General features: G+C 51.6%; 1 protein-coding gene across 4 annotated transcripts; it reads right to left on the reverse strand.

Annotated features, from left to right (window-relative positions):
• Positions 1 to 9,967: 9,967 nt before the first annotated feature.
• Positions 9,968 to 19,728, reverse strand: B4GALT7 (beta-1,4-galactosyltransferase 7). 4 transcript variants are annotated; one of them, XM_043585840.1, is made up of 7 exons: positions 19,571 to 19,717; positions 17,646 to 17,807; positions 15,785 to 16,147; positions 12,856 to 13,081; positions 11,476 to 11,559; positions 11,103 to 11,207; positions 9,968 to 10,669 (listed from the first exon to the last, which is right to left on the reverse strand). In XM_043585840.1, the coding sequence occupies exons 1-7, from the start codon at positions 19,618 to 19,620 to the stop codon at positions 10,514 to 10,516; spliced, it is 1,146 nt and encodes a 381-aa protein (XP_043441775.1). In that variant the 5' UTR covers positions 19,621 to 19,717; the 3' UTR covers positions 9,968 to 10,513. The 4 variants fall into 4 exon arrangements, with proteins under 4 accessions (XP_043441775.1, XP_043441781.1, XP_043441778.1 ...); XM_043585846.1 differs by lacking the exon at positions 17,646 to 17,807 and having other exon boundaries at positions 19,571 to 19,728; XM_043585843.1 differs by lacking the exon at positions 11,103 to 11,207 and having other exon boundaries at positions 19,571 to 19,719.
• Positions 19,729 to 21,214: the final 1,486 nt, after the last annotated feature.

The following is a 21,214-nucleotide window of genomic DNA, read 5'->3' on the forward strand; positions in this document are numbered from 1 at the left end:
GGTGAAGAATTGCTTGAAGTCCGAGACCCTCATGGAAATAATTTCTTTCAGTAATTCATCTTCTTTACTCTACCTACTGAAGTGCCTTTACTAATTACTGAGGATAAGTAATTACCACATGCCCTTTTTTAAATCTGCATTAGAAGGTTAGTTGGAGTTATAATGGCCTCTGGAAGTCTCTGGAATGAGAATTCATAAAAATTGTGGGCTCTCAGGAAGATGTAGAAAATTTGAACAGATTATCAGCAAAGAAATTGAATCAGTAATCAAAAAACTCCCAACAAACAAAAGCCCAGGACCAAGTGAATTCTACCAAACATTTAAAGAAGAGTTCATACCTATTCTTCCAAACTCTTCCAAAAAACAGAAGCGGAAGGAAAACTTCCAAATTCATTCTATAAGGCCAGCATTACCCTGATACCAAAACCAGATAAAGACACCACACAAAAAAGAGAACTAACTATACGCTATTATCCCTGATGAACATGGATGCAAAAGTTCTCAATAAAATGCTAGCAAACTGAATCCAATAATACATTCACTGGGGTGCCTGAGTGGCTTAGCTGATTAAGCATCCGACTTCAGCTCAGGTTATGATCTTACGGTTTGTGAGTTCGAGCCCTACATCGGGCTCTGTGCTGACAGCTCAGAGCCTGGAGCCTGCTTCGGCTTCTGTGTCTCCCTCTCTCTCTGACCTTCCCCCTCTCATGCTCTGTCTCTATCTCTCAAAAATAAATAAACATTAAAAAACAAAAAAGAATCACTCACCAAAATTAAGTGGGATTTATTCCTGGGCTGCAAGGGTAGTTTAATATTCACCAAGCAATCAATATGTTACACCACATTAATAAAAGAAAGGATAAGAATCATGTGATCATTTCAATAGACACAGAAAAAACATTTGACAAAGCACATCCATTCATGATAAAAATACCTAACAAAGTAGGTTTAGAGGAAACGTACATCAACATAATAAAAGCCTTATATGAAAAACTCCCAGCTAATGTCATTCTCAATGGGGGAAAAACTGAGAGCGTTTCCCCTAAGGTCAGGAACAAGACAAGGATGTCCACTCTCACCACTTTTATTTAACACAGTACTGGAAGTCCTAGCCACAGCAAATCAGACAACAAAAAGAAATAAAAGGCATCCCAGTTGGTAAAAGTGAAACTTGTTACTATACATAGATGACATGATACCATATATAGAAAACTCGAAACACTCCACCAAAAAACTAATAAACAAACTCAGTAAAGTTGCAGGATACAAAATCACTGTACAGAAATCTGTTGTATTTTTTTTAATTTTTTAAATGTTTATTTTTGACAGAGAGAGAGAGAGAGAGAGAGAGAGAGAGAGAGACAGAGCATGAGCAGGGGAGGGGCAGAGAGAGAAGGAGATACAGAATCCAAAGCAGGCTCCAGGCTCTGAGCTGTCAGCACAGAGCCCGACGCGGGGCTCAAACCCACAGACCATGAGATTATGACCTGAGCCGAAGTTGGATGCTCAACCAACTGAGCCACCCAGGCGCCCCAAGAAATCTGTTGTATTTCTATACACCAAAAATGAAGCAGCAGACACAAAAATTAAGAAAACAATCCCATTTACAAGTACACCAAAAGTAATAAGGTACCTAGGAATAAATCTAACCAAAGATATGAAAGACCCATACTCTGAAAACTATCAAAAACTGATTAAAGAAATTGAAGATGATGCAAAGAAATGGAAAGATACTCCATGCTGATGGATTGGAAGAACAAATATTGTTACAATGTCCATACTGCCCGAAGCAATCTACACATTTAAAGCAATCCCTATCAAAACACCAATAGCAGTTTTCACAGAACTAGAAAGAACAAACAGCCCTAAAATTTGTACGGAACCACAAAAGACCCTGAAGGGCCAAAGCAATCTTGAAAAAGAAAAGCAAAACTGGAGGCATCATAATTCTGGACTTCAAGCTATATTAAAAGCTGTAGTCATCAAAACAGTATGGTAGCAGCCACTCTGGAAAACAGGATGGAATTTCCTCAAAAAGTTAAAAATAGACCTACCCTACAATCCAGCAATTGCACTACTAGGTATTTAGGCAGAGGCTACAAAAATACACCTGTGAAGGGATATGTCCACCGAATGTTTATAGCAGCATTATCAACAATAGCCAAAGTGTGGAGAGAACCCAAATGTCCATCACGTCCATTGATGAATGGATAAAGAAGATGCGGTAGATACATACAATGGAATGTTTTTCGCCATAAAAAAGGAATAAAACCTTGCCATTTGCAACAACATGGATGGACCTAGAGAGTATAATGCTAAGGGAAAAAATACCGTATGATTTCACTCATATGTGGAATTTAAGGAACAAAACAGATGAGCAAAGGGGGAGAAACACACAGAGAAATGAAACACGATAACAGAGTCTTACCTAGAGAGAACAAACTGATGGTTACCAGAAGGGAGTGAAGTGGAGGTTACCAGAAATGGAGGGGATGGGGGGAATAGGTGATGGGGACCAAGGAGGGCACTTGTCGTGATGAGCACTGGGTGAATAAAATAAACCTTTGAAAAAACATTGTGGGCTCTGCTTCCTTATTATTTATTCCCTAATAATTCAGCTTAGCCTGATTCAAGTTTCTTTCGTTATGCTCTCAACCTCCAAATGCAAACAACAACAACAAAAACCACCACGACCCCAACAACAACAACAACAAATAGAGGAAAACATTTTCCCCACAGAGGCAGGAAAATTGGCTTTCCAATCAAATAAACTAAAGTTGAATTCAGTTCAGGCCCTCACTCTCAGGGTAGATAACTGAAGCAAGTCACTTAACTATAGTCTCAGTTTTTCCTATAATGTCTAATTTAGGAAGGAAGGAAATACAGATTTAATAATGCCATTATCTTACAATATCTAGCTTATGGTGTTCTACTTATTAAACTAGATGGGATGCACATAAACAGGCTTAATAGTGACTATAGCTACTGTTTATTGAGCATTACCACATGCCAGACATTGACATGGGTCTCCATGCAGCGTTCGTAATACTCAAAGCCTTGTTGCAAAGCAGGTAATGCATTTTTGAGATGAGGAAAATCTCCATTTTGCAGATGGAGATTAAGCAATTCACCCAAGGTCAGAAAGCCTGCAGTGTGCATTAAAGTCCCCTACATGTGAGAGATGGCCATCCTCAATGATATTCCTGCAATTCGTAGAGAACTTTTTGAACAGGACCCATCTGGTTTTACCAGCCACCTTGGGTTAATCCTTGTATGACAAGTGAGTCTGATAATTTATAAATATCTGGAAAGGGGTGAACTTAATTTGGATAGACATTATTTTTTTTAAGTGTCAAAAAAAAAAATGAAAACAGTACAGAATCACCCAACAATAGCAGAGTATACATTCTTCTCAAGTACATGTGGAAACTTCTCTGGAGGAGACCGTGTGCGAGGCCAGTATACTGGAAAGCACCTTCTCTGACCACTATAGAGGGAAATTAGAAATTAATAACAGAAGGGGATTTGGAGATTTCACAAATTAAATAACACATGCTTATATAACCAATTAGCCAGAGAAGAAATCACAAGAGAAACTAGAACACAGTTTGAGATGAATGGAAGAGAAAATGTAACATGCCAACATTTATGGTTGTAGCCAACACACAGCTCCAGGGAAACCTATAGCTGTAAACAATAAATATTAATAAAGGAAAATATTTCAAATCAATAACCTAACTTTGTACATGAAGACACTGGAAAAAGAAGAGTGAGATATCCAAAGTGAGCAGGAGGAAGGCGATAATTAGGATTAGAGTCAAAATTAAGGATATAAAGAATAGAAAAATTGAGAACATCAATGGAGCCAAACCTTGGTTCTTTGAAAGGACTACCAAAATTATCAAACCTTTAGACTGATTGGGGGAAGGGGTTGAGGGGGCATTAAGAGAGAAAGAAGGAGAGGGGCACCTGGGTGGCTCAGTGGGTTATGCATCTGACCCTTGATTTCGGCTCAGTCATGATCTTGCGGTTGGTGAGTTCGAGCCCTGCATCCAGCTCTGTGCTGACAGCTCAGAGCCTGCTTGGGATCCTCTCTCTCTCTCTCTCTGCCCCTTCCCTGCTCGCGTGTGCTCACTCTTTCTCTCAAAATAAATAAATAAAAACTTAAAAAAAAAAGAAATTAAAGACGATATGGACAAATGGAAACATACCCTGTATTTGTGGATTGAATGCTCAATATTGTTAAGATGGCAGTTCTCCAAATTGACCTACAGAATCAGTGTTACTCCTATCAAAATTCCACTTCTTCCCCCAGGCCTCTGAAATTGATAAACTGATCCTAGAATCCGCATGGATGCCAGGGACCCAAAATAGCTAAAACAATCTTGCAAAGAACGCAGCTGGAGGACTCACACTTCCCAATTTTAAAACGTACTATAAAGCTACAATAATCAGAACAGAACAGCACTGGCATGAGGACAGACATATAGAATTGGGAGTCCAGAAATAGAGTCTTACCTCTAGGGTCAATTGATTTTCAACAGTTGTCAGCCAAGACAATTAAATGGCGGAAAGAATAGTCTTTTCAACACACCGACGCTGGGAAAACTGGATGTCCGTATGCAAAAGAATGACGTTGGACCCCTACCTCAGACCATTATGCAAAAATTAAAATGGACCGCAGACCTTAATTTAAGGGCAAAAATGATAAAACTCTTAAAAGAAAACCAAGGTGCCACATAAACCTAGTTGTAGTGGAAAGGGGTTTATTTTACATTTATGGCTCCTCGAGAGATTTCAGGAGCTCTTGAGGACAAGAGACCAAATATTACAACAAAAGATGGTCCCAATCCTCTTATTACTCAGGAAATGCCAAAGGTTTTTATGAGCTGTGTGAGCCAGGAACCATGGAACGAAGGCCAGATATTTGAGAAGAAATATCTTTTGGTCATCTGAATATGTATATTTCTTTTTTTTTTTAAGTTTATTTATTTTGAGAGTTTGCATGCATGCGCATGTGCGTGTGAACAAGCGGGAGAGGGGCAGAGAGAGAGAGAGAGAGAGAGAGAGAGAGAGAATCCCAAGCACTGACAGTGCTGAGCCCAACATGGGGCTTGAACTCACGAACTGCGAGATCATGACCTGAGCCGAAGTAGGACGCTTAATTCACTGAGCCACCCAGGTGCTCCCCAAATGTATATATACTTCTGATAAATCGCAATATCCCAAGCCCTTCACATAGGAGTCATAGTTATTTTAAATGTCCTGAGGATTCCAAAATCTGTGTCATATCTGAGTTTGGTGCTGATTCTTGCTCTCGTCTTCAGTCTGTTTTTTCTTTCTTTTCTTTTCTTTTCTTTTCTTTTTTTTTCTTTTTTTTTTCTTTTCTTTTCTTTTCTTTTCTTTTCTTTTCTTTTCTTTTCTTTCTTTCTTTCTTTCTTTCTTTCTTTCTTTCTTTCTTTCTTTCTTTCTTGACTTTTAGCATGGCTTGAAATGCAGGATTTGTTGGGTAAAGGGACTGATATAGACATTTAATGTGAGGCTAGGATTCGGACTGGTTTGATGTTTAACTGTAGCTTTAGGTGCCAGTGGCTTTAAGTTCTTCTAGTGTCCTTGTTTGTTTCTTTCCCTCTGCAGTCTTTGACTTTCTCCAAGAGCTTTTTATCTTTTTAAAAAAAATTTATGTTGTCTTTTAAATTTTTTATTTTATTGTATTACTTTTTAAAGATTTTTAAAAATGTTTATTTTTGAGAGACAGAGAAAGAGTGCAGGTGGGGGAGGGGCAGAGAGAGCTTGGGAGACAGAGGGTGCGCAGCAGGCTCCAGGCTCTGAGCTGCCAACAGTGAGCCCCATGCTGGGCTTGAACTCATAAACCATGAGATCATGACTTGAGCCGAAGTTGAACACTTAACCGACTGAGCCACCCAGGTGCCCTATTTTTTATTTTTGAGAGAGAGAGTGAGGGAGAGAGGATCTCAAGCAGGCTGCAAGCTGAGTGTGATTTGGGGCTTGATCCCATGACCCTGGGATCATGACCTGGGCCAAAATTGAGAGTCAGACACTCAACCAACTGAACCACCCAGGAGCTCCTCTCCAAGAACTTTCTAAAAGCAGTCTGCGCCCTGAAGCTCTTTCAGCTGTAACTTGCTATTGTCATACTGGAGGCTTATTGACTTGGTGGCAAGGGGTTAAGGAAAGGGAAAGCATTTTATAATTTTATGATGAAATCTCAGTATTCTGGTGGGTCTGTGTCTCTGGGCTGTGACATTCACAGGTGTCTCAGCTTTGTCCCCTCTTCCTTGGATGAGGCAGAAAAGCTAGTAGGAACTGCAGTTGGGTAACTGTCCTTAGCCCCACCCTCCCGTGAGAAAAATAAGGCTCTGGAGAGCAGGCTTTTGTCAGGGAGACTGCTCTGGCTATGTTTTTAAACATTTTTTAATTTTTTTTTTTTTTTTTTTTTTTTTTTTTTTTGCGAGAGAAAGAGAGAGAGAGAGAGCAGGGGAGGGGCAGAGAGAGAGAGGGAGACACAGAATCTGAAGCAGCCTCCAGGCTCTGAGCTGTCAGCACAGAGCCTGATGCGGGGCTTGAACTCATAAACTGTGAGATTACTACCTGAGATAAAGTCTGCCACCCAACCTACGGACCCACCCAGGTGCCCCAGGGTGTATTTTTAAATGGTTACTTTCCCCTCTCTTCTGCTAAAGACAGGAGGGGACTTTCCTTGGCTCTTGGCCACGCTCCTCAGCCTTCACCGATTGGTCAAAATTACAACAAAAGTACCCCTACCAAACTGTGGCCCCAGCAGCTTTGCTCTAGGTTAGCCGATCTCGGCTGTATTTGCCAGTCTGTCCAGATTTGGAGGGTGGCAGTTTGCGTCACTTCTCTGCTGGGTTCAAGAAAAGTGGTTGCTTTCTGGTTTGTTCCTGTTGTGAAGGTGGGAGTGACGGACCTCCTCAAACCCTTTCTGGGAGGAAGCTGAAAATGAAGTTGCTTTCCTTTGGTTTGTCCTTTAAAACAAAAACAAAAACAAAAACAAAAACAACAACAACAAAAAAGCCCTCAAGGCATGAGGGCTGAGAGGGCAACAGGGCTAGAGATCTCCATTTGGCCTTTTGGGAAAGAGTGTGCGGGGAGGCAGACCCTCCATGAAGGAAGGGCTTAGTCTGGCTTCATCATCCCTTTTTTAGATTAATTTTTTTAAAAACTTATTTTGAGAGAGAGAGGGAGAAGGGATAGAGAGAGAGAATCCCAAGCGGGCTTTGCACTGTCAGCACAGCCGTGCTCAAACTTATGAAATGGGGGATCATGACCTGAGCTGAAATCAAGAGTCCGATGCTCAACCAACTGAGCCCCCCAGGCGCCCCAGGATTCATCCTCTCTTATTCAGCCTAAGTGCTCCCTCCAGACTCCATCCTCCAACCCCCTGCACCAGCACCCAAGGATCTTTCTGTAACAGAGACCTAACCATAACTGTCTCCTTGCTCAGACCCTCCCCTGCTTGGAAACTCCTGCACCTGCGGAATAATGTACGCGGTGCTCAGCGTGGCCTTCACAGATCCTCATGGATCACCTTAAGCTTTCCTCTGCCGCCCACCTCCTCTGACTCCTATACTGTATTGGGGTACCAGGGACACCCCAAATTGCTTCCAAGCCCCTCAGCGTGACACACTGCCCCGGTGTCTCTGCCTCGCACTTGCTGATCCCTCTGGAACCCTTCCCATCATGACTGCAATGACTCCGCCAGCAAGACCCCGCCTCCTTGGGGATGCCTTCCCAAAGCCCCAAGTATATTCCTCAGACACAGTGCCATGCTGTGGATCCTGCTGATGCCCCAAGGGACCACTCCAGCAGCCAAATCTCCATCTTACTCCAGGCAGAGGATGCATGGGGCAGACACTCTGTCTCTCCCCCAAGGCTCTGCTTTTGTCCCAGGGTGGGGAGAGGTACCAGATCTCGTTGGTCAGCCCTCCCCATCAGCCCTCCCCAGCTGGGAAGAGGAGGAGGGAAGGTCTGGAAGGGAAGGAGCCTCTGTGCATTGGCACCTACTGTACAGGCCAGGGATGAAGGAATCTGGCTCCGAAGCCACGGTCGTGGGGTTCAGATCCCAAGCTCCATCATGTATCACCTCTCTGACCCTGGCAAGCTACTTATCTCTCTATGCTTCATCATTGTCCTCCATAAAACAGGTTAATAAATAGGACCTAGCTTAGCTAGAGGGAGGCCCCATAAGATAATGCAACATAAAGAGTCCTGTACGTGGTGAATGCTCGACTAGTGCCTGCTTGTTATAGTTGCTATTACAGCCACCATGTTGGACAAGTGCCGTGGCAGGTATTGCTACGTCCAGGGCTGATCTCATCCACGCCCTGGCCAGCAACACGGGGATGTTAGTCCCCCTCCATGGAGCCAGGGAAGCACCAAGGTGCTCTGGCATTTGCAGAGCTGTCTGCTTCTTCCCCCTGCCAGGCACCGCTCAGCCCTCTCCTACTCTCCTGGAGAGACCCCCCGGGGGGAGGCCTGGGCTGGGGAGGGAGGGAGGCTGTGGATTCAGGCTGCAACAGGCCCGGGCTGGGTGCTTACAGGCTCCTTGAAGGAGGTGGTGGCAGTGACCACGGGGGGTGGGGGACCACACGGTTGGAGTTGCGCCCCAGTCCAGGCTCAGGCAGTGGATTCTGCTTTTCTTCTGTTCATTCTATGCCCTCCATGCAGATGGCGAGGAGGGTCTCCTCATCCTTTTAGGTCTTGCTACAAGCCAGGGAGAGAAGTGTGCAGAGCTGGGGGCTTTGACGTCACATCCATTCACACCAACACCAAAGAGGCTGCTGTTCTGCCTCCACGCTATGTTAAGTCCAAGATGATGCAGCTGGGGTTGTCCAGAGACTGGCACACAGGGAGCGCTTCGTTCCCCTCTCTTGGGCCTCAAGGTTGAGAAAGCCCCTCCCAGCACCCCTGCACTGTAATTAGTCCATCTGCCCCTCACTGTACTGAGGGAAGCTGAATTGCTGGGCGAGGTCAGTTGAGGATATGGAACCTCTGTTGTACATCTGAACAGATACACTACTCCATTATGCTGTGCTCAGGTGGTGCAGTGCGCAACGCACACAACTGCACCCAGCAGCACTGAGATCACCCTCTGAGGGGTAGTCATTTTGGAGCACAGCTGTTGAATCCATCCTCCTGAACTTTGGGACTTCAATCCCTTCCTCTAGCATTTAGGGTGTCCTATTTATTGTTAACCAAACCACCCTTAACCAGTCCCCAGATTCCTTTGACCACTGGCCCAAATCTTTGGCAGTCAAATGCCTTGAAGGAATGATCTGCCTTGCAGAGCCCCTCACCTCCCACTCTTGTTGGCCCCCGGCTTCCCTCCAGATAATTCCTCCAAGGTCACTCCCCAGTTCCATGGTCTCCCTCGGCTCCCCTCCTTCACCTCTCCTGGACATCGTGTGATCAGTGGTAATCTGCCCGCATGCGGGGAACACTGCAGGATGCTCCTGCCTTTCATCTTCTCCCTCTCGCCTCAGAAACGTGGTCCTCCCACCCTCAAGCTATGACCAAGTCCTTGCCACCACATTTTGCCTACCCCGAGTCTGGTCCCGTGGGTCTAGTTCTGTCTCAGTGTGGCAGAATGAAGCCACCCCCACCCTAGAGTCAGAGCCCACCACGGCCTGAGGGGGGCAGACTGCCCAGAAGGGCAGCGAAGCCTGGAGGGCTGTGGGAGGTGGCAGGAACCTTGGCCTTCGGCGTCTCTCCCACCTGAGGCTCCCCTGACCTTGGCGTCCCCAGCCCTGCCCTACCCCCCTACCAGCTTATAACTAAGAGAGGTGCCATCTTTTTCCCCCGTCCCCTTCCGCTCAGCCCCAGGTGACAAACTGGTGGTCCATGACACATTTGTTCGGCCCGCTACACTTTTCTGAAGTTTCAATTAGCTGCTATCATTTAAAAACTAACTGATTTCACTCAGGAATCCAGAATTCAAGTTTCTTTTTGAGAACTCAGAAGATCTGGCCCACCCCAGGCCCGCATTCCTACATGGTGATAGCCAGAGGGAGCTGGTCTCGGCTGTTCCCTTTCTGTGGGGCTTGCACAGAAACCTGCAGTTTTAACCCTCTGCATTGTCCTGGCCACCCATGTCAGCGGCCTGGCTTCAGAACTGCATCTTGGCATGAGGCCGTCCATCCAGGGGAAGGAAAAGCCCTTAGGTGTGGGCTCGCGAAGACGGGGAGAGCAGGGCGAGCAGGAAGGCGGGGCGGACAGTCCCAGGTGAGAGCCACGTCCCAGTCTCTCTCCATCACTCTTTATTGCTAGCAGCGTCCCAGGCACCCTGTGTGTGTCCTGTCCTGGCTCAAGCCCACCTCTGGGGGCTGGGCCGCTGCAAATGTGCGGCTTGCGATCCGCTGCTTCAGGCCACCCCACATCCTAGGGGAGGTGGGCCCTGGGGCCTGAGGCTTTATCCAGAGCCTGAGTAAGCAGTGTGGCCTGTGGGCACAGGCTTCCTTACTGTCCAGCTGGCTCAGCCAAATGTGCACCAGGGGGTGGCAGCCTTGTCGCAGTCCAACATGATGTTGAGAACAGTGCAGGGGGCCCCGCCCACAGACAAGGCTGTGCGGGAATCCACACGGTACTTCACGGTGTTCAGGCCTCCCTCCCGGTCCACCTTGAACTGCTCCTGGGGAGGACATGGAGAGAGAGCCTGCACTCAGGGCTTTGAGGCCGCCGGCTGCCCGCAGCTGTGCCCCACCAGTAAGCAAGAGGGCTGAGATCGTTCAGGTGGGCTAATATGGCTCCTAAAGAAGAGGCTGTTTGGGGGACGGTGGTTCCCGTGTCACAGGTCCGCCTGGGACGCTGGCACCGATAGCTGAGTCCCTCCCCTGCTCCCTGCCTGCATGGACGCTGAGGTCTCAGCTTACCCACGTGGCCAGGTGCCCATAGCGGCCACCAGCACAGGGCACAGTGCCCAAGCAGAATGCCCAGAGACTGGCCTGGGCCACGCAGGGGAGGGCAGGGCCATCTGGGCCGGAGGAGAGCTTGGTGAAACGCTTGGCCCTGTTGTTTCCCCACATCACCACCTAACCATCCCCAGTCAGGGGACCAGCCAGCACCTGTTTTTGAGCTGCGATGCGCTTCTGGTCCCTCTTCCGCCAGGCTGGGTCATGCAGGTGGCGAAATGTCTTGTACCCAGTTGTGATTCCCGAGGGGCGGAAAAGCTAAGGAGGCCAAAGAAGTTGGGTCAGGCCGCCCTCCTGGAGCCCCGGTCCTTACCGCTAGTCCTCTGGGGTCCCAGCACCTGCCATGGGCCACGGGCCGGGGCCTGTACTGCCATTCCGCAGAAGAGGTATGCCTATCGGGGGCCAGGCTGAGATCAGAACTGGGGGTGTCATCCCTAAGCCCCAGGAATGTCATCTGAGGGCAGGGAAGGGAACCCTGGGGCAGCCCCAATGCTGAAGAGGTGGGGAGCCCTGAGGGGAGTATTACCTGCAGCCCGGCCCCTTTGATGCGACGGTAGAACTCGTCATCTTCGCGGCCCCAGCCCCAGAAGCGGTTGGACATCCCGTTGCACTGACACAGAGACAGGGAGAGTCACTTGCCCCATCCTCCCAGGGCGCTCCCTGGTCTCTGACCACCCAGGAGTAGGCCAAAGCCCCCTTTCTCCTCCTCCTCCCCTGGAGGTTCTAATGTGCACCCAGAGGCTTATAGTTCCCGCAACCTCTGAGCTACTGGAGGACAGCCATCACATGCCAGGCCCCTTGCCTGTTCTCATGGGCCCTTGAGTCTGTGTGACACGATTGGTTTCTCAAAAATGTCTGACTGGGGGCCCCTGGGGGGCTCAGTCGGTTGAGTGTCACTTCTGGTTTCAGCGCAGGTCATGATCTCACAGTTTTTGAGTTTGAGCCCCGTGTCGGGCTCCGTGCTGATGGCACAGAGTCTGCTTGGGATTCTTTCTCTTTCCCTCTCTCTCTGTCCCTCCTCTGCTCTCTCTCTCTCTCTCTCTCTCAGAATAAATAGATTAAAAAAAAAAAAAAAAGGCTGACTGGTGGAAGGCACCTCTTCAGGGCAACTGGCAATGGGCAGAAGTGCCAACTCCTGCTTGATTTCTGCCTGCCGGATACCGCCCTTTCTCCTGGGAGGCTCTGCCCTGGTCTCTTCCTGTGGGAAGAGGGGCAGCTGGGCCCTGCGACAGACACCTATTAGCCACCCAACTCAGGGCTTCATTTCTGTAAAGCTGGCTTCAGCCGCAGCCTGAAGAAAAGGGCAAAAGACCAGTGTCTAAGCCACTCAGTCCTTCCCACTCTCTCCCCTCACCCTCACCTACTCCCCAACCTCCCTCCACCTTCACTCCCTCACCGCCCCCCCCCCCACCTCCAGCCACAACAATGGACTCAGGGGTAGCCCCCTCTCCCCCACCCCTACTCAAGTCAGGCCAATCAGGAGCCAGGGTGGCGCAGTTCTGGGACTCTTGTCCCGGCTGCTGGGGAAGAGACCTCACCGTCCACTGAACCCGGGCCTGGGTGCACGCAGCGTGCATCCAGGACAGCCACCATGCACCTCATAGGCCTGAGAACAAATCCACTCCAGAGAAAGCCGAGCTGAGAGACGTCCTTGGTGACGCTAAGAGGCCTGGCAAGCCACCCCTGAAGCCAGCTCAGACTGTTCCATTGAGAACCAACGAACCCCGAGTCTCCCGAAGCCAGCTCACAGGGGGTTCCCGCTACTGTGGCTGAATCCTCCCTGACTGGCTCGGTCCCGCTCCTGGACTCCCTTGACCGGTCAGGGCAGGACCCTCTCATCAGCCGGGCCTGGGACCGTCCCTCCTCCTGCCCATGCCTGCCCCAGGCGGGCGCCCCCCGGCCTCACCAGCTGGTAGTGCTGCTTGGAGAGCAGCAGGATGCCGCCCACGTAGGTCTTGTAGTGGTAGAGCGGGTGCAGCTCCGGGGAGGCCACGTGGAAGGGCCCGGCCTCGGGGAAGCCATAGTCCAGTTCCTCGTTGAGGGGGAGCAGGTCCACGTCGTGCATGGCGATGTAGTCCGTGCTGTTGCTGCTCTCCAGGAAGCCCACGTTGACGAGGGCCGCCCGGTTGAACCTGCACGGGTGGGGGGCGGTGAGGTCGCGCTCCCCAAACTGAGTGACAGCCTGTCCTCTGTGGCGCCCGCCCCCCCAGCGCCTGTGCCGCCTTCCCACCCGACGCCGACTTCCCCGTGGGGCTGCCCCCCCGCCTGCCGTCTGCTCATCACACAGACGTCTACCGACTACCAGCTATGTGCCAGACACCGTCCGGCCCACTGGGGCTACGGCGGAGAGAAATCAAAGCCCTGCCCTCGAGGAGCTGAGGTTCTGATAAGAGGAAACAGAAATCAATAAGGGAATATGTAACCAGCCAGCCAACGGCAAGAGCTACGGAGGAGAGAAGCGCGCGCGGAGGAGAGAAGCGCGCGCGGGGTGAGGAGGGGAGAGCATGCTGGGGGGCGGGGCAGGTGTTCTTGCAGACAGGGCCAGCAGGAAGGCCAGGGTAATGGTGTGACGTGTGAAGGCCTGAGGGAATGAGCCAGAAGCAGGTAGAGGGAGTGGGTCTCCAAGGAGAGGGGAAGGCAATTGCCAAGGCCCGAGGCAGGAGTGGACACCTGTGTGACCAAGCAGGGTGACCAGGAGGGCTTCAGGGATGAGGCCAGTGGGGGACTGGCCCCTGACAGGCTTGGGCTGTGACCCCGGGTACCACGCAGGAGCCCCTGCAGGGCTGAGAGCAGAGCCAGGATGTGCTGTGACTTCCAGTTTAACAGGATCACTCTAGCTGGGGTGTTGAGAAGAGAAGGGAGGCTCAGGGTTGGAAGGCTACGATCATCTGGGTGGGAGACGATGGTGATTTAGCTCAGGGAGGTGGTGAGAAGTGGGCAGATTTGAGACACATTCCGAGGGACGGGGTGTGCTGAGGGAAAGCGAGGAGGTGACAATGACTCGAAGGCTTTTTGGCCTGAGCAACCGGAAGCGAGGAGCTGCCATCTCCTGAAATAGGGAAGAGGGCGGGTGGGAAAGCAGACATTCAGCCCTGATCATGTGAAGCTTGGGATGCTCGGGACCACCAGACGGAGGGGTGGTGCCCAGACGCAGGGGGCTGGAGGTCAGGAGAGTGGTCTAGGCCGGGAATACACAGACTTGGGGGCCACCAGGGCACAAAAGGGGTTTAGTGCCACGAGGCCAGATGACATTCCAGGGAGTGACTGCAGCCGGAAAAGAAGATGCCCAAGGACTGAGCCCTAAGAGCGCCAGTCGAGAGGTCAGGGAGGTGAGGTAGAACAGGCAAAGGACTTAGCAGAGGTGAGGAAGGAGGAGAACCGGAGTGCTGTTTCAGAAGTCAAACGGAGATGTTTCCAAGAGGAATAAGTAACCCACTTGGCCAATGCTACCTGGCGGTGGAAGACTGAGAACAGTGCTTGGATTAAGGAGGTGGGCTCACTGGTGACATCAGTGAGAGTTGCTTCAGCGTCAGGAGGGGGGTAAACATCTGAGGGGAACAGGTTCCAGAGAGAGTGAGAGGGGAGACAGGAAAGTTCTGCTCTGAAGGGGCTCAGAGCAATGAGGTGACAGGGGTGGGCAAGGGGTCACGGGGGCTTTTCCTTCTCTTTTTAGACAGGAGCTATTTCAGTATGTTTGCTGATGCAAATGCCCCAGAAGGGAGGAGAAACCAATCCAGGAGGGAGAGAAAGGAGTGGATGGCTGAAGCGATGTCCTTGAGTAGGAGAACGAGAAGGGGACCCAGCGCCAGACCGGAAGAACTGGCCCTGGAGGGGCTGGGGCAGTGCATCCTCAGCATGGTGGGAGCCTAGTCTGTGAGCACGGAGGCTGGAGGGCTCACTCTCTTCCTGTTGGCTCGACTTCTCAAACAGGGAGCAAAGTCATCAGCCACGGCTGACGAGGAGAGGGACAGGAGAAAGGGTGCCGGGCTGCCTCAGAGGAGGAGAGGCAGCAGGCCAGAGGGCCCTCTTGGGCCAGGGCTCATTGCCGGTGGGGGGACAGCCAGCTGACCCAGAATAGGCATGGAGCAGCCAGCAGCAGGTGGGTCAGGGAGGTGAGAAGTGCGAGATGACGGATGTTAATGATGGACCGTGGACTCCAAGGTGGGTGAGGAGAAAGTGAGGACGAGGAGGGTCGGCTGTGAAGACTGGGCGGTACTGTGGCCTAAAGGGCCTGGCGGGGTCCAAGAGCCTTCGGGTCTGCCTCCCAGAGGAGCGAGGTGGAGGGAAAGGAGGTGGAGGTGGAGCGTGAGATGTGCGCACTGGCTCACGGAGGGGAGCAGCGCGTGGTAAAGGGCAAGGACCCCAGGGTAACAGTAGACTGTGAACAGCTTCAAAGCTGTGGCCTTGACCCTGCCTTTCCCGAATCACCACAGTTAATCCATTGGAAAGCTCGGTCTGTGCTTCCTCCTCGTCACATCTCTCCACCCCTGCTCCCCTACAGCCAAGAGGCCCTCCCGTCCAACAGCCCAGCAGGCCTCCCAGCCCTGCCCCATTCTCCTGTTCTGGTAAAAGGTATTCCTCCTACGACAGCCATGGCGATCCTTTCAAAATGGGTATCACACCAGGACTCTCCTTAGCCCCAGTCCTCCCCTCAAATTCCCGTCACACCAGCGAGAGGGGTTTACTGTTCCCACCCTCCCGCCACTGCGCTGGGTGGTCTTTCCCAGGCCAGAGGAGCCCCTGGCACTGGACCCCAGTGGGAGAGGGAGCAGCCGAGGGGCCTGGGCAAGGGGAGGCCTTGGAGAGGGGGGGCCGAGTTGCGAGGCCGTCCCTACCTGAAATGATCCACCTGGTTGAGCACATAGATGTGGTGCGGGACCTTCTTCCTGCTTAGGAAGCGGTGCATGTGGGGCACAAAGACCAGCAGCTCCTCGAAGCGTTCACGGAAGGGCACCAGCACTGCCAGGCGGTGGGGGCCCCAGGACGCGTCTTCTTCCCAGTGCTCGGGAGGTGGCTCCGGGGGGCAGGAGTGGGGTGGGCCTGGTGTCTCCTGCCCTTGTCCCCGGGCTGCCCGGGCCACATCACCAGAGCAGCTGAGCTGCAGCCAGAGCAGGGAGAGGAAGCCCAGTAAGAGACAGGCAACGAAGAGGTGGAAGACGGAGCATTTCCGGGGAAGGCTGCTGGGGAGCAACCTGGACCTGGGACAAGAGCAGGGGTGGGGTCAGAAGGGAGAGTGGAGCTGGAGCCCTTTGGCAGACCCATTCTCTGGCTTCCCCACTGGTAAGGTGCACATGACTGGTCTGCCCCACGCGCCTGGCAGTTAGTGCAGAAGCAACGTCAACACTTTTGTTCATGCTGCTACCACACATCGGAATCCTGCTTACTGCTCTAGGCTCAGGAGGTGTCACTGCACCTCCAGGAAGCCCTCCAACCCTGGGTCAGAGCTGCCCCAGTTCCTTCACGCCCTCTTACTTTCTGTAAGTGAGTCCGGGTCAGACCAAGAGCTGCTGGAGGGCAGGGGCGAGACTCCTGGTCTCTGGTACCTGCCGTTCTCCAGTACGGTGGCTGAAGGGTCTGAGCCTGAGCCGAGGGCAGGAGCCCTGCCTTAGAGATCCCACCCACCACCTTCCAGTCCTCCTCCTCTGTAAGTTTACCCCCAGTATAAACCCTCACTTCAGTCCTGCTTCTCACACCAGAAAGGTCCTCAAGGCAGGGGCCTGGCATCAGTTCCAGGGAAAAGACCAGTGTTTACCCTGGGGAGATCCAACCTACCCCCAAAACAATGCAAGACCCAAACTGACAGTCGCTGTTCACTGAATGAGACTCCAATCTTCAGTCCAAGAGGCAGCTCATGTGACAAGGGAGGAGAGATGGGGCAGGGAGAGAAAGATCAGGGCTAGGTATGGAAATCAGGCTCCGTTTAGAAGCTGGAAGTGCATCTGAATCGCTTGGACACCGAGGTCGTGCTGGGAGAGATCGCTGTCTGGCTTAGAGAGGTGGAATTTACCAGATTTCTCTGCTGAGGACAGAGAAGGAGCTGAGGAACCTAAGACAAGGGAAGCTCTCTCTAGTCTACCCCCCCGAAACAACCTGCAAAGCACTTTGCTTTATAGCCTTTGGGAGTCACCAGTTAGCTACAAGGTAGTATACATTCTGCTGCACTCGCCCCCACCACTCACCCAGTGCCACACACTGGGTAACCCAGACCTTCGCCACTCACCATGTTCCTTCCTGCTCCAGCCCTGACACAGCCTGCCACTTCAGTCTGAGATGCCCTCTGATGATCCTTCAGAGCCAGACTCCCATGTCATAACCAGCAACGTCCCTCTACCTCAACTCCAACGTCAGGGCCAGCACTGCCCACCCTTAACGTGCACACAAACGGACACGCATGCTCTCTCCATGGTATCTGGTCCTTCCTTCTTCGAAGCATTCAGAGTTCTGTAATCCCTTGTGTCCCTGCTGGTTGTCCCCCTAGATAAGCCATTCCTGTCTGCGGCCCCAGAACAGTTTAGACAGCAAAGGGCTTGCTTGGTGAGTTACAGGAAGGGTTCAAGCAGTCAGGGCATGCTTTAAGTCACACGCCAGAGCCAGACCAACTCCTGACTTTCTCTAACACACAACTGCCAACCTGGAAGCCAGCAACCCTGAAGCCAGGTCTCACACACAGCAGAGGGGTGGCCAGCTAAGACTTACCCCCCATTGTCCTGTGGTGGGGGTTTCCGCTGGGCAAGAGCAGAGCCCAATTCTGCCAGTGGCCTGGGAAGGCTGGAACCTCTACAGATTCTCCCTCGCCCCCTGGGTTCTTTCTGGGGCTGGGGTGGAGACCGGGGATACGGACATGAGGAAATCTCCCACCTTTGGGAAAAGAAGCAGTGACCATCATCCAGGGGTATGGCATGGATTGGGCATTCCGTGCATTGTCACACGCTATTGCTTCAGCCCAGCTTCCCTTTGCAGGATCACATTCTCATAGGCAATCTTATTCTGGGCTTTAAGGGCCCAAATGGCTGAGCAACTGAATTCAGAGCCAAATGTCAATTCCTCAGGACAGCGGACACCGAGAACTCCTGGTGCCGCCTGGTGGCAAACTCCAGAACTGCAGTCCCAGCTGCTCCCAGGCCCAGGGCACCCTGCTCCGAGGGGCCGACTAAGTGAGGTTTATCTCCATCAACTTGTGCCCAGGGCTAGAAAAGGCAGAGTCAAATCCAGCTGGGCTGGCTCCAGAGCCAGCACTCTTAACTGCTACGCTAGCCTGAATCTGTTGCCTGGACCTTTGTACCCCTGTGTCAAAAGCAGGAACTGACAGCAGTAACTTTTTCTGGGAACACAGGTATGTTCCAAAGGTTTATGGAAAGGGATGTGGAAATGGAAATTCTCCTCTATTACCTTTTGTTTCTGCCCTTACATAAATCTTAGTGATACAGGTTTGAATATCAGCTGCTCTGGTTACAGCACCTCCCAACTGCAAAGGTAGATACCTCCTGCCTGCCAGGCACAGTGTCAAGAGTGTTACATACGTGGCTTCTTTTAATCCTCATACAGCCCTGTAGATATTATGATCCCTGTTTCAGAGATGGAAAAGCTGAGGTCAGAAAGATTAAATGATCTGTTCCTGGTCACATGGCTGTTAAAGAGGATTCCTGCCCAGGGCTGACTCCACACTGTCCAGGCTTTCTTCCTATTACATTCCTGTCTTCCTGCTTCAACACCAAGTCTGCAAAATCCCCCAAACACAAGCCTTTTGCCCACTATGTTCCCGAATGTTTTGGCACCTGGCAAACTTAAGAGACATACGGGGGAAGAGGTGATATTCACTGGGCGGAGACCCACTATCTGGGTGTGTGTCCCGGGTGAGAAGAGTTTTGGGGGCACATCTCACGAATGAAGTGTGGGTGTTCTCCCAAATCTAGAAAGCCGAATAACTCCCCTACCCCAATACTGTTTAGGAAAACATCATCAGCTAAGGTCTGGATCAAGTTCACACCTAACACATGCAGGAGGTCCCACTCAAGTACAGCTGCACCGGAAATGAACCAGCATTACGTGTGAGGAGTGCCTAGTTCGTGCCAGTCAGTGGCCTACCAGGCTAGCATAGAGATTCTTTCTGGTGTGTTCTTCTGGGCGGTCAGCAAAGGATGGGGAAGCCTGAAGGAGGATGGGGTCTGAGGTTACACGGATGTGATGGGGGGAAGTAGACACCAGAGAAAAGGAATAAAGACCCTCAGAGGCCGGGGGCAGGCAGAAAGACAGAAATCCACTGAGAGAGGTCAACGCAGTCAGAGACCCGCACGAAGACAGATGCCAGCGGAGAAACACAGACACAAAGAGACCCGCACCGAGGGACAGACTCGCAAACAGAGGGACAGAAACTCACAAAGGGAAGTCATCGGAGAAATACAGACCCGCGAAGTGGCGGAGACTGGTAGAGACAGAGACCTACACGGAGAGACAGAGACCCGGTATACAGAGCGAGCCAGTGGCCCACTGGGAGAACCACAGACCCTCAGAAAGCCCCGCAGCCGGGGACGCGACGGCCTCGGGCTCCTAGATTCCGCGGGGCGGCCCGGAAAGGATCGGCACCCGGGAGGACGGGGCCCGGGCCGGCCGCCGCCGCTCACCTGCCGTCCTCCCAGGGCAGCTGCGCCGCTTTCCTCCGGGAGGGGAACATCGTGGGGGGAGGTGGCGGCGCATGGGACTCGAGCTCCCAGCCGGGCCGGCCCGGCCTCCCGGGCCTACGCGGCGCCTCCGCCTCCCGCCCCGCCCCGGCCAGTCCGCCCCGCCTCGGTCCGCCGGGTCCGCCGCTCCAGCCGCGCCGTGTGCTCCCGGGAGCCGCAGCTTCAAAGGTTCCGCGTTCGAGGACCGCTTGAGTGCTCCTGTCGCCGGACCGCTAACTGCCCACTGGGGAACTGCTTGTTCTCCCGGGAAACCGAGACCTCAGAGGGGGCTCACGTCACTGGGCCGGTACTGTACTTAGACTCCAGATTTCCAGCGCTCTGGCATGATCTGTATCTCCGTCCTGCCGCCCCCTCCTCCTCCCTTCTCGGGCCCAGGTGGTCCATGCTTCCTCCCGTAGCAAGATCGGAGGGTGGCAAGGCCAAGCTCTGGACTCCGACTTGGGTTCAGCCCAGACCCCACGTAGTGGTTAGGAGCCAAGCACTGCAGACAGACTGACTGGATTCGAAACCTGATTCTGCCAGTTCGGCTGTGTTTAGGGGGCAAGCACAATCTCTTGGCATCTTTCCTCACTGGCATGTATAAATAGTTCCTGAGCTACATGTTGCTGTGAGGGTTAATGGAGAACGTAACATGCAAGGATACTTGGCACAGTGCTGGGCACATAGGCAACGCTATGTAAACGATGGCCCTTACACAGAAGAGGGGTACTTGGGTGGGGTTGTTTGAAGGGGAGGAAGATTGGGTTCTTAGATCCGTCCTGGCACAGTGTGAACCTAGTTGGCTGGGCCAGCCTCCCACCTGGGAAAAGACGGCAGCAGAGTCCTTAGGCTTGATCTCCGCTCTTCGGAAAATGTTAAGTTCCCTCATAAATAGCTAACATCTATTGAGCTCTTACTATGTGCCCGTCATTGTTCGAAGTTGCTTACTGCTGTTCTCTCATTCAGTCCTTATGGGCAGTGTACTTACTATGCCCACTTTAAAAATGAGGAAATGAAGACACAGGCAATTCAGGGTGTAAACCAAGATACTTTGTACAATCTACGGCCTCAACCACTGTGCTTTCAAAAGGACTTTACTGTGAGAAATTAATCATCCCCAGCGACGCCCATTCTCCCTTAAACCCAGCATACAACCGACCAAAGAAGGACCTTACTGCTGAACTCTGCCATTGCACTGCACTCTGTAACAGAACTTTGGCAAATCCAGCCCAGGTTTGGCTGGTGACAAAGGCAAGGCTGATCCCCTGAAGAGACCAGTCAGTGGGTGAGGCCAATAATGGAAACAAGGAGGTGGGACTGTGACCTTTGAAAGCACAAGCCCTTCTAAAGGGGAACAGCTGCCCTTCAGTCTTGCTAATTGTTGTTACATCAGAATGAAGCCCCACTAGCGTCAGATCTGATTTGCTTCAAGAAATCAGATTTCACATAAAAATCCTAATTAGTTTTAAAGTGACACCCACAATCATGTTAATAATAAGCACCCTTGGTATGATGGGATGAGAATGGCACCTTTATGGTCTTTCAAAAACCCAGAATTCCAGTTCAATCATGAGAAAAACAGCAGACAAATCCCAATTGAGGGAATTC

Source organism: Prionailurus bengalensis, chromosome A1 (assembly GCF_016509475.1).
Source record: "Prionailurus bengalensis isolate Pbe53 chromosome A1, Fcat_Pben_1.1_paternal_pri, whole genome shotgun sequence".
Taxonomy (NCBI): Eukaryota; Metazoa; Chordata; class Mammalia; order Carnivora; family Felidae; genus Prionailurus; species Prionailurus bengalensis.